This window comes from Cupressus sempervirens, chromosome 8 (assembly GCF_028749045.1).
Source record: "Cupressus sempervirens isolate cs-2001-9-10 chromosome 8, ASM2874904v1, whole genome shotgun sequence".
Taxonomy (NCBI): Eukaryota; Viridiplantae; Streptophyta; class Pinopsida; order Cupressales; family Cupressaceae; genus Cupressus; species Cupressus sempervirens.
In genome coordinates this window covers 678,073,711-678,087,696 of record NC_143125.1, presented here as the reverse complement: position 1 = coordinate 678,087,696, position 13,986 = coordinate 678,073,711, and the positions used below count along the sequence as shown (strand labels likewise).

The following is a 13,986-nucleotide window of genomic DNA, read 5'->3' as shown; positions in this document are numbered from 1 at the left end:
ATTTATACAAGTTGTGACTCATAGATACTGGTATTTCTATATCACAACATGATCCTAAGTTTAAGACCTACCAGAATACAGGATAAACCTGGAGAATAATAAAATTCTTCCTTTGTCCAAATTGTGACTCATAGCAATTTCTAAATCACAATATGATCTTAAGCCCATCTAGATCTTATAGTAGAACTCTACTGTTTAGCACATTATCTAAGAGATCGTCACCTCTTATAATGTCTTTTATACAAGTGTTCATTATCACAGAGATCGTCACCTCTTAAATAATGAATACAAATGGTGGAGCCCATAACAGTCAATAGCTTGACAAAATAAAATTATTTTATTACTAATTTAAAGTGTACAAATGAATTACAACTCAACCATACCAAGTCTCCTCCTGAAGTGTTCCATATTCACTCTAGATAGAGGTTTGGTGAGTATGTTTGTTGTCTGATCTACAGTGCAAATGTATTCTAATTTTACAGAATTCCTATCTACCATATCTCTTACATAATGGTAAGTAATTTCAATATGCTTGGACCCGTCATAAAAAACTAGATTCACTGAAAGCTTCATGGAACTTTGATTATCACAACGAATAATCGTAGGATTCATGGCTTGCCCAAATAATCCTACAAGTAACTTCCTTAGCCAAACTGCTTCTCGAGAGGCCATCGCTATTGCAATGTATTCGGCTTCTGTGGAGCTCTGAGCTACTGAAGACTGCTTTCTACATATCCAAGATATCATTGTTGATCCTAAACTGAAACAGCATCCTGAAGTACTTTTTCTGTCTTTAACACTTCCACCCCAATCTGAATCAATGAATAGATGTACGTCTAAGCCAACTTTCTCGTATTTGAGTCCAAAATTAAGAGTGCCTTGTAAGTATCTCATAATGTGTTTAACCGCAACTAGGTGAATCTCCTTTGGTTCACACATAAACTAGCTTAAGGCATTAACAACATAGAAAATATCTGGTATTGTATTTACCAAATACATAAGGGACCCAATCATCTGTTTGTAGAGAGTAGAATCTATGGAAGGTGATTATGCTACTACTTCTTTAAGTTTATGTGAATTAGTCTCTATTGGAGAAGACATAGACTTGCAATTCCACATTCCAAATCTCTTCAAAATATCTGATGTATACTTCCTCTGATTAAGTATGATACTGTCAGAATTTTGTCGTACTTCCAATCCTAAGAAGTAATGAAGGAGTGCCAAAGCTTTTATCTTGAATTCTCTAGTTAGATCTTTATTGCACTAATCTATGAGATGATCATCACCTGTTATTAGTAAATCATCGACATACAGTATCAGAATTACCATATCATCTTTATCTCTTTTATAATATAAATTTAGATCAGCTTCATTCTTGGAGAATCCTAAGCCGGTGAGATACTTATCAATTCTTTCATACCAGGCCCTGAGAGCCTGTTTAAGCCCATAGAGAGCTTTCTTGAGCCTGCAAACAAAAGTGTTAGGATCATGTGTTTCAAATCCTTCAGGGTGCTCCAGATATACTTCTTCTGTAATCTTTCCATTTAGGAATGTTGTTTTTACATCCTGTTGGCGCTCAAAATTGCATTCCCATTTTGAGCATCCATTTGAAATTTTGAGAAAGTCAAGCCTTATGAATGCCCATAATTGAATGTGCACTCGGCTGTCCATTTGAGATCCTTAAGATATTCAATGTCTCTGACACTTTTCATTCAGTTTGCCTAAGCCTTCCATGATGATAATTTGTCATTCTGAGTTATATGACAAAGTCTTATTTTGAACAAATCCTAAATCTGCTTTCTACCCCATTTAATATGCAAAATTTAGTCAAGAACCTATTACTTTATACAAATCCACCACGTCCTTTGAAATCCTTTAGCCCCTTCTCATTTTCTTGCTCAAGGCATGCCTCTTTAAACCTTAGGCAAACTTGAAATAATGTTTTGATTAAATCGGTTTTAAGTTTAAGGTAATCAGGGTTTACACGTTTTTTAAATCCCAAAAAGTTGCTTTTCAAACTTACAATGCAAGTCTCGGCAATTGAAGATCTTGTTCAGATTGACGGAGGGCGCTGGCCCGCATTTTCAAAATGCGAGGAAGTTACAAAATGCAGGCAAGCGCATAAGTGACATCTGTCCCTTATGAAGACACAAGGAGATGTTTGTACGAGCGAAGAGGACAAGTTATGAACATCATCGATCTATGTGAGATCAACGAATGAGGCATACCCGCATTTTCAAGATGAGAGGCAGATAAATATTGCGGGCGTGCCACTTTGCGACGCGTGGCACAATGGGACCCAAATGCGAGGAAGCAACAATGTCATGGGCGTCGGAGTTTTGAATGCCGCAGTCAGGTTTGTCAGAACACGTGCAATAAAAGGTATTTTCTCATTGGTCAGGATCATTGTGATGGGCCGCCTATTATTGAAATTCTGAATCACCGTCGATCTAAGCCAGCATCAAGGGCTAGAGTTTGCCCGCATTGTTTTATCTCCGTATGATTTTATAATGCGGGTAAAAGGATTGTGGACCCGTATCGCAATTAACCAAATCATGCCATTTTGAAGTGTCACGTGTTTTGTGATAAAGGAACAGTGCAATGGTTATTCAAGATTTTCTTCATCAACCGTTGATCTTCTTTAGATCGACGGAGGGCGCTGGCCCGCTATATCAACATGCTCACAAGATAAGAAGTGCGGGAATGCGCAAGCCTGACATGTGGGGCGGACTCAGGTCGTTGATTCAATTCAGATCTGCAGTTCTGGCGCGTTTGCATTTCTTAGAAGCAAGAAGTGCCCACTAAAAGATAAATTGCACACATGGCTAATTATGATTGGGTTATTCCGGACCAGCTTGCCTAGTGGATTTCGAAGCCGTCATGCTCACAGTTTCAACTTATAAGATCTTCAAGATCGACGGTGCATATTTTACTATTGAAGGTGGTATCATTATGCATATTAATGAGACATGAAAACCTTCACATGTGAAAGTAAAGAACAGGGTGTAACGAGTGAGATTTTCCCAATATCAACTTGTGCGAGTAGAAATTCGTGAGTCATCTCTGAACGGAAAAAATTACTGCTGGGATTGAGATAAATTTGGCACGAGTGTCAAGTAGTTGGCTCAAGGATAAAATGCAGAAGTTACAGAGATAAAAGAAAAAGGCTTCAGGTAAGTTTGTATACCAAAGTCTCTGCATTTTTCAGTCCTGGTGATTTATTCAAAAGATGTTTCTAAAGATTTCACTAAGTCTAAGGGTATGGATAGCGGAAGGATTGTTCGTTATGAGTAGTTGGTTCTGGGACACTGATACTTTGAAAAATGATTTATTTATTTTCAGAGGATGGTTCAGAAAAGGAAAATGGTTAGCTTCGTATGCTTGTGTATGGTTTTTTGATAGAGGAAAGCTAGTAATCAGGTGTCATAGTCAAGTCACCAAGGTGGTAAGAAGAATAAGGAATAGACTTTGTAAGCTAACAACCTTTTCAGCAGAAACATCATCTTTTAAACAAATTTTCAAAGCATCTTAGTTTGATGCCAGGGTAGCAGAAATATTTGAGACCCTGTGCATAATTTTGGAAGAGGGTGAGGAAGATTTTATACCCTGGGGTATAGTCTTTTTCACTTTTTGTGCGTGTCCCCCCTTTTTGTGTCAGTAGATGGCAAATTTTGGCAAGAAGTTGGTTAAGGAAGCAGATGTGGCTGGGGATCAGAGCATCCCTATTTTGTTATTTTTAATAACCACATTGTTTTCCGGCTTCTGTACTGCATGCTAAGTAATGATTCTGTTATTTCTGAAGCCTGGCATGATCAGTAAAGAGTGGGAAGTAAAGATGATTCTCATTCAATAGTCATCTTGACAAAACCCACGGGCCTAGGTTGGTGCGTATTTTTCAAAGTTGATTTTGTCATTGATAGGGCGGTCTTAGCAATTGCGCACACAACAAATCAGTGGTAGAGTCGAATCAGCAAAAAGTGGTAATAGAAAGGAGCTTACAGGAGAATTTTTGATCTACGTGATGTTCTGTTAATCATTTTTCTTCTTTCTTCCGTTACAAACTTGTGATATCTTTTGTAAGGGACACTTGTCAATTCTCTATGCCTGAAGCTTGTTGCATCTCACAGTATTTAAGTGAGATCCCAAGGCTAGAGAAAGGGGGGTTGTTGGTCGGTTTTCTATTTTTCCAGTTCCTAGAGCTCTGCTCAAGTTGTGAAAGCCACATACCCAACATGTCTTGTATGAACAGCATATGGATTTCATAGATTGTTCTGATACAGTAGTGTGATCTTGTATCTTGTTTTATGCATTCCTAATGTACTTATTTCAAGGAGATAAATACAGTGTGCAGAAGGTTTTGAATTTCAATATAATTCTGTCTCTTTTCTTGTTGAGTTTGTAATGTTATATGTTCAAGAACAAAGATCTTGAACCTATTTGCAATTGCCCGGTTGTATGTTTGAAGTTTGCTTTCCTTTAACTCAAGGAGTCATATAATTGCTTGTGGTTTCAGACAAGGTTGCAGATTCAATTAAAAAGGATGTGAGAAAGTATGGGGTTATATTGGATATTGTTGTCTAATTCATAAGGTGAACAGATTGAACATGAATGTCTTAACGTATGCCATATGTTGATTGATGTTCAAGGATGCATAATTCTGGAGTGTAGGATTGCCCTAATGGATAAGGCACTGGTCGTTTGTAGGATCATTAAAGTTTTGCTACATATTGAACATGTTGTCTTTTCTCAATATAAATCAATCTTTTTCCCTTCATGTTGAAGTGGACATAAAAGTTTTAAACCCTCACTCAGTTTATGAATAATATCGGTTTGCACCTAGCTATTGTAGAATCTATGTTATTTCATAAACCACTAGGAGATATTAGGGGTTTCATCTGCTTTTCTAGATCCTGAAAGTGGTTATTGCACTGGTCGCATAGTCAGATCTAAAGAGGTTCACCCGCCTAGGTTTTGCAGAGCCTGAAGTGCAGAAGGAGTATAGCCTTATAGTTGGCCTGGTGTCTGAATGGATGTGTTAATAATGGGAGTTAGCTGCCCCTAGATGCGTTTTGTTCTCATCAGGGTAATTGGAAATGGGTAACATTTTCAGTCACCAACACATCCATCTAATGTATTTTCCATCCTTTTGATGCTGCAATTGCTAAGACTGCTCTTACAGAAGTATATCTGGCAATAGGAGCAAAGGTTTTTTCATAATCAATCCCTTCCTTCTGAGAAAATCCTCTGGCTACAAATCTAGCTTTATACTTTTCAATGCTACCATTAGCAACATGTTTTATTTTAAATATCCACTTGGAAGGAACAACAAATTTTTCTTTAAGTCTTGGAACAATTTCCCAAACATCATTTTTCATAATAGATTGGTATTCTTCTATCATCGCTTCTTTCCAAGTTGTATGTTTAATAACATCAGAAGGATTGGTTGGTTCTGTTTTGGATAAATCACTCATGTTTGTTGTATAACTAGAGAATCTTTTAGGTCTTTTGCTTTCTTTGACTATTCCAGAAGGTGCAACAAAGTCTTGAGCTGCTTCAACTGTTTTGATGGCCCAAAGTAGTATTTTCTTTGAATTTTCTTCAAGGTTCATATTTTGAATTTCATCTTCGATTTCTTCTATGTTCTCCCTCTGGGACCCAAATTCACTAATTCTTTCACAACTAGATAAAGGAGAAGGTTCACCAGAACTTATGGCTCTTTTGAATGCAAAATCTTCTTCAAAGATTACATCCCTACTAAGTTCAATACTTTTCTGTCTAGGTATGAAAATCCTATATACCTTAGATGTTTTACTATACCCTACAAAAATACCTTTCCTCTCAGAGGGTTCTAACTTAGTTCTCTTTTCTTTTGGAACATGGATACATACATGACACACAAAAATTCTAAGATGACTTATATTGGGTTTTACTTTAGTAAATACTTCTTTAGGAGTTTTATCTTTAAGATAGGAGTGAAGGCTTCTGTTTTGAATATATACAATAGTACAAGAGGCTTCTACCCAAAAATAATATTCTAGATTTTGATCAAAAATCATAGCTCTAGCAGCTTCTATAATTGTCTTATTCTTTCTTTCTGCTACCCCGTTTTGTTCTGGATTATAAGGAACAATGTACTCCCTCTTAATCCTTGATTCTTTACAAAACCTTTTAAACAAGTCTGAGGTATATTCTCCTCCGTTATCAATTCTACGGGTTTTAATTTTATGCCCTGAAAAGTTTGCAATTAATGTTTTGAATTCCTTATATCTCTGTAGGATTTCTTCTAATTCTTTGCATTTTAAAAAATAAATCCATGTTTTCCTAGAGAAGTCATCTATGAACAAGATGTAATACCAGAATCCTCCAAGAGAAGGAACAGACATAGGTCCGCATAAATCTGAATGAATTAATTCTAGTACATTATTTGTTTTTATAGTACTATCATGAAAAGGACTTTTGGTGTTCTTACCCAGAGCACACCCTTTGCAAATACTTGAGTGGTCTTTATTTAGTTTAGGTAATCCAGTAACCATCTTCTCCATAGTTGATAAAGTTTTGAAATTTAGATGCCCTAATCTTTTGTGTCATATTTCATTTATATCTGCAGCTTCATGAACTAAGGCTTGAATGGATTGACTAGATTATGTATTCAATTCATACAAATATCCTTTTCTTTGACCAATTAACTTCGCTTTCTTGATGGAGGAGTTCTTTACCCAAATTTATACTTTGCCATCCACGAATACAACATTATGCCCATCATCTTCAAGTGATGTAATTGAGATTAGGTTTCTTTTAATTCCTAGTACATAGAGTACACTTTTAAGAAGAAGAGTATTTCCTGATTTTAGTTTCAAAGTACAATTTCCAATTCTTTCAATAGAGTGTGTTGAATTATCACCAATTGTAACTTCACCGTTAACCTTCTTTGATAAAGAGTCTAGTGTTTCATTGTATCCCATTATATGTCTAGAAGACCCACTATCAGTTACCCATGCTTTATTTGAAATTTCATTTGATAGTGAGGAATACAAAACACGGTTCTCAAGATCATAAGTATCTTCTTCCCTAATAACATTTGTAGAGTTTGTTTGTTGTTTGGAATTTTCAGGACAATTAGATCTGTAGTGTCCAAATTTTTCACATTTGAAACACTTTATTTTAGATAGATCTTTCTTGGGTTTTCCATTCTTTTGATTTCCCTTTTTCTTCTTGAAATGCTTATTCTTGCCCTTATAGGAGTTTGTATTAAGAACATGAAGTTCTTCATCTTCTATTTTCTGTTTCCCTCCTTTCTTTAGTTTTCTAGATTCCTCTCGAAGACAATCATTCTTAAGTCTGTTGAAGTCCAGAAGATTATCTCGGGCACTTATTCCTTGTGCAAATGTCTCCCATGAATCTGGCAATCTATCTATAGCCATTAGTGTTAATTTTGTGTCACTAATAGTGGTTCCTATACTTGATAGTTCATCTCTAATGCTGGCAACTCTTAAGAAGTAAGAATTTATTGATTCTCCTTTCTTTATCTGAATGTGATTTAGTTATCTTTTCAGTGCGAGAACCCTAGTTGCATTGTTTACTTCATATGAATTTCGTAATGCATTCATCATATCAAAGGCAGATTGATGTTTTGTAAGCATAGGTACGATATCATTTTTTACTCCATCTAAAATGATTTGAATGGCTTTTCTATTTCCTCTGCTCTAGATAGATTTATGAGGTTCAACTGATGGTTGTTTGGATGCTTTGTCAACAAATTGTCTTACGTCATTCTCTTCAAGAATCATCATGGTTCTGAATTTCCAGGCCTCAAAGTGTTCTTTCCCATCAAACCTATCATCGGGTCTGATTGTGTATGCCATTGAAGATAGGAGATAGTTGCTAGATATATATGAAGTTTAATAGCTGAATTTTGCAGAGCCTGGGTTCGACTACCATGCTCTGATACCATGTGACGTTTCTGCAAATTCTTTGGACTGAATACAGATATCATTCTATCTTCTCTATCTTCTATAACTAGCTGTGAGTAACTTCAGATTATTGTCTTTGACTGGATTAGAAATATGAATCAGAATTCTTTCTTTTGCTTCTGCAAATCATATGAGGGCAGAATGACTAAGGAGCGGACTTGTATTTATCTTTTGTGTTTTGTGTGTCCTTAGACTTCATTCTTACCCTCTATAAGTATAGGGATTAAGAGACATGTCCTTAGAAGGACATGTCTCTTCCAACAAATCATTTACTTAACCTCCAAAATCAGCGATCAACTAGGATTAATTAAATATTAATTATCATCCAAACAATGGTGTTAGATTAACATTAAACTAAACCTCCAAGGAAAGGTGCCGATCTTGTAAAGGAAATAAAGCAAAGATTTAACCTTTACTTATCATGCAATCTCAGATCGAACTGATCTGTTCTCAGACCAGTATGCATTAACAAGTTACGGAATTAACACATAGAACCAGTTTTGAAAAACAAGACGCTCAGAAAATGCAATTGAGGCACATATTTTGGTTGGGCATGTGCTGTCTAACTTGTACTAGGAATTGAAATTCTTCTGTCATGGCACAGCCATATGAAAGATTTGAAATTCATGAGAGACACTTTAGTGACAAAATCTATAGAACAAAATATGCCATTAACTCTACTTATTGGTAGACATTAGTTTGTGATATAAATTCATTGATAAAAACCATTGTATTTGACCTTCATGATTCATGAACTTAAGAAATCACCATACGCACTACACTTAGATACATCCATTGCAGGGGGCATTCCTAAAAAGTTTCAGTACATGCTGCTCAGATTTATAAGAGTTGTAAATCGGGTGATCCAATGAATTTTGTAGTGCAACTTAAGCTTACAAGATTGAGCTCCAATATTGATGGTCTCACGAATTTTATTACTTTGCATATGCAATTCAACAGCGTATATAATTGTAAAATGATAAAAAATTAATTCACAGGAGCTTAAAAACTCCAGATGATTGACAGCTCACAAAAAATCTTGTGATGGAATTTCTAACTACACTCCAAATTAGAATTACAATTTGAAAAGGGGAGCTCCTATTTATCGGGAAAAAAATTCAATTAGTTCTCTAGCATTTATTTTCCATGAGACCCCTTGCTTATAAACATAGTTTTCAAAGCCCCTCCATGGAACCACGCCCTTTTAATGTGTAGATCAACATCTTAAGGTACTGCAGTAATGTACTACTGCCACTGCTCGAAAAATATAAGCAGAACCAACCTATGAATTACACAGTAAAGGACAAGAACGCGGTTCTGTGAAAATGAAATAAAATAGAAAGGACACCAGATATTTACATACCACAGCTCTCACTACAATTAAGTTCTATGGTTCACACTTGACTTCTAGTAGATATACCACTCAATAAAAGTGTAACAACTTATGCTTCTAGAAAAGGAATAAGGATTGTACCTGAATCAAAGAGTCTCGAACACTATCAGCAGTGGCATAAAATGCTTGTTCAGGCTCAAATTTCAAAGGTGAAAAATGAGGGGTGTACTGGGCATGATATTTTATGTTAGCTGCCACCTCTGCAGGACCTTCGGCAGTGGGATGAGCTGAAGCTGGAATGCTAGACAGATCTCCCTTGGGAACCCCATTGATTTCACTAGAAGATTTCATTGCCTCTTTTATACAGCTTCTACCAGACTGGCTCCAACAAGACTACACTCTGTAGATTTCCTGTAGAACATGAAAAATTATTTATATTATCGACCAAACAACTAATAAAAGATAGACAATAAAACAAAATCCTCCAATTGCTTCCTAAACACAAACCAGTAAATAATCAGAAATTCCTGAAATTGATGAATATGCTTTTTACCAACAATAGTAAGCGAATGGAACTGACATGGAGCTCTTAGTTAAGACTTGACCAAAAATTAACACCGGTGTATATAATTTTTTTTATCACAGTTTGATGTGTATAACAAAAATTAATACCAGGGTAAATAATTATTTTCTCATTGTTTAATGTGTATAACTTTTCCAAAATATTAGCAGTGAAGAAAAACAAACTTCCCTATAGATCCCTCAGTTTGAAAATATGTTATGCAGAACCGTACATTTTATCAAAAAATATTTCAGCTTGACCAAGAGCCGTTTCATGGTTAAGAGATTCCATGGTATAATCCAACCTGAAAACAACAAAACTAGCTAAATGTTTCATAACATTTTAATGGCCCACTTTAAGAAAAACCTGTTGGAAACCCAAATTGGGCTCATAGATCACAGGCCCATTTCATTAATTTATAAAGATAACAGGTCAAATACATAAACTGATATGTTGACAACAAACTAAGAGTGCAGAGGACAGATCAGCCACTGTTGTTGACACGTGAGGGAGAATCTTTAATGTATGCAAAAGTATCAGAAATGTGGATAAGCTGTGTTGTTGACTGTAGTTTGGGTATAACAAGCTACACACAAGGATAACAAATCCTTCAATACTCCCGCCTAATTTCTACCACTAATAGCTCTGTATGTGGGAGAAATTATTAAAAATTCAAATAGGATGGGTCCCACAATTAAGCCTTCTTAGGTACCCATTTACAACATAAAATCTTGCTCCCCTTTACGAAATTTGTTCCCCTTCTCATTATGCTTTGTGTTTTTACCCAGTTTACCCATAACCATTTGGGATTTCCCCCAGCTAATGCAATTACTTTTTCTTCAGATTTTTCACCCAAGCAAATAATTTTGGCTTACCACAAAACCTTCAACAAATTTTAAGTTTTTCACCTAAATAAGTGAGTTTGGCTTACCACAAACCCTTCAGACTAAGCACAAACATTGTTCCATTGACAGGGAGACAACCTCTGAAATTTTTCCTGCAAAATAATTATTGAGTCCATATGAAAAACAATCCATCTACCAAGACACATGGGTAACCACCGTTGTTCTCGACAGTTCTCTAGGAATGTTTTTCAGATACATGGTTCATCAATAAGTCAGACCAAAACATTTTAAGGTGTCAGGTACTACTGATAATGTACTCCTTGCAAAATACCAAGTACAATACATTCTTCTACTTTGTGATTGCACACTGTTTGGAATTGGGCCTTTTTCTAAGAGATTCCCAAATAATATCAATTTCTTGAGGGATATCATTTCCACAATTTTCTTTTACATGACTAAAACAGCACAAAGAGTTGGCGGCCACAACTAGAAACACATTGCAATAGACTTTAGCGTACCATCACACCTCATAGTCAGACTTTTTGTAACTATGGCAATCAGTGCTAACTCTCATAATTAACCTACAATGTTGGAGAGACATTTCACACAATTTATTATCACACAAAGCTTATATACCTTATTTAACATATAGGTACATGAGCGGAAAAAAAAACAAATCTCACAGCCTATAGTTGTCACCTCCAAACTCTCCTTTGACTGCCACTACCTGATAGATATCACAATCTTCAATAATTTAGGCATTTTTCTTGGCCACAATTCTATTGTTCCAGGCTACAACTTCGTGGTCGGCTGATAAACACAGCAAAAAACAATACAGAGATAAACACAACACAAAACGTTCATTTAGACACTAATCTTTTCCTTGCCACAATAGTCTTCTTTTCCCCAAAAATAAATTGCTGCTCACTCTCAGATTGCAGCCTGCAAGCATCAAGATTCATACCCAAAAAAAAATGTATTCACAGCCCAAAAAAATCTAAAAGCTCTAATACCATGTTGGAAACCCAAATTGGGGCCATAGATCACAGGCCCATTTCGTTAATTTATAGAGATAACAGATCAAATACATAAACTGATATATTAACAATAAACTAAGAGTGTAGAGAACAGATCAGCCACTGTTGTTGACACATTTGAGGGAGAATCTTTAACTGTATGCAAAAGTATGGGAAATGTGGATGAGCTGTGCTGTTGACTGTAGTTTGGGTATAACAAACTACTCACGTGGATAACAAATCTATCAGCATAACCATGTCGAGCGTTTTAGCCCTACGGTTCAGAGTCCTATTCATGGACCCGTTTCATGAGGGAAAAACTGTCTCAGTTGCCCTTGGACAATTATCTCCTGAAGGTGGTCCAAAATAGAACTCCAAATTCAAAGGTTGAAAGCATCGTAAACTAAGTCATCAGAATCTCAGTTTCAAATTTGTTTTAATAAAACACTATCCATTGGTTTAGATCCTTGAAAAAATTTAAAAAATCTAGCATCCCAATATAAGCCCATACATCCAGCAAATTAATTAGCAACTCTACAAAACAAACTACAAGATGCCAGATCCTCGCGCCAGTCCACCACTGCTGAGCACGAATATTCAATATACTATGCTCAATACTGATTCAACAAATAACAATATATAAAAAAGGACAAAATATTTTATTCTCATACAGCAACTAATGAGGAATACATGTACTATCCATAAAACGCTACGAATGAATTCAATATAAAAGCAACGGCTACTTCTGTAAAGAAGCAGCAAAAAAGCAAATTAAAAAGAAACATGATGTAAAACAAATAGGGATTTTAATTATAGAACACCTCAATCTTAAAAACAGCCTGATCTTCACTCAAAAAAATGTTAAAAATCGATATGAAGGCAACTTAAAGCCCTTATTAACCTTTGCGAAATCGCCAGTGAAACAACTTTTTATAATTCTTTCCAATTCGGCGCACTGGGAGCTTTTCAGTTCCAAATTTCTTCAAAAGTAATCTGCACGGAAAGCAACAACAATTTTCAATAACAGAGTTCTGAGAATCAAAGATTTATTGGCATTCGAATTAGGAGAAGAATGCAGAGTCATACCACGCTACATAAATGTACTCTACACGATTCGAAGCTGAGATTCGCCGTACTGAAAAGCAAGACAAAACCAGAAACTATCTACAAAAGTCCAAATGCAGCCATATCAAACAAATAATCGGGTGTGGCAGAAATGCAAAATCAGTGGCAAGAAAGAGTAAAAACTGAACTATAACAGCGCCAATTTGATAATTGACAACCAGAAACGAGCAGACAAAGGAAGATTGGGGACGGGTTTAACTAGAAGATTTACTGCGGTAATAATTGAAATAATTGAACTACTTACGTAGCGTGTCAAAGTACCTGGGGTGAAAATGTTAATATCTTTATGATGTGGACAGGTGGAGGTCTATGAGTCGACCGTGCCCATCACGAGGGCTGAGGCCATCCTTCGAAACGTCGCCACGTGTTCGGTTAAAAAAAATCATACCTTTACACTTCTAAGAATATTATAATATTCTATGTATCTCATCGTTCAAATAAAAAACAAATTTGTGCTTATTGTTAAAAAATAACTAAATACCATTGTGATGTGAATATCAGGATTTAACTGTGTGATTTTGAGTCAAACTCGATGACCCATGTTTCATGAGTAGTGATTCAACATGAATCCATCTCTCATGAGAATAAATGGAACACTTAGCACTCATTGGATCTAGGTGATGCTCACAGGGGTGAAGCACCGGGACTTCCCGGGAGGTCACCCATCCCAGTACTACTCCAGCCTGAGCGCGCTTAACTATGGAGTTTCCTCCACAGTTAAACCCAAAGCTTGCAACCCCATTTGCAAAACCTTCACCAAGTGTTGTACCTTATGAACCATTCATTAGAAAGCCCCTTAAGCTCATCAATTGATAAGTAGGAGATGATTTCCACAGCTAGTCAAATTGTGATGTGAATATCAGGATTTAACTGTGTGATTTTGAGTCAAACTGTGTGATCTCCTACTTATCAATTGATGAGCTTAAGGGGCTTTCTAATGAATGGTTCATAAGGTACAACACTTGGTGAAGGTTTTGCAAATGGGGTTGCAAGCTTTGGGTTTAACTGTGGAGGAAACTCCATAGTTAAGCGCGCTCAGGCTGGAGTAGTACTGGGATGGGTGACCTCCCGGGAAGTCCCGGTGCTTCACCCCTGTGAGCATCACCTAGATCCAATGAGTGCTAAGTGTTCCATT

General features: G+C 36.2%; 1 protein-coding gene across 1 annotated transcript in view; it reads right to left on the bottom strand.

The window, feature by feature from the left end:
- The window catches only part of PHS2 (alpha-glucan phosphorylase 2), a 78,900-nt gene extending 65,880 nt beyond the window's left edge, over nt 1-13,020 (bottom strand). The window contains exons 1-3 of the mRNA XM_089798752.1: nt 12,813-13,020; nt 12,628-12,719; nt 9,445-9,714 (exon numbers count right to left, since the gene is read on the bottom strand). Of these exons, the coding sequence (XP_089654878.1) occupies nt 9,445-9,654 (210 nt within the window). The 5' untranslated portion in view covers nt 9,655-9,714; nt 12,628-12,719; nt 12,813-13,020. The remainder of the gene's footprint in view (nt 1-9,444; nt 9,715-12,627; nt 12,720-12,812) is intronic.
- Between the last annotated feature and the right edge of the window lie 966 nt (nt 13,021-13,986).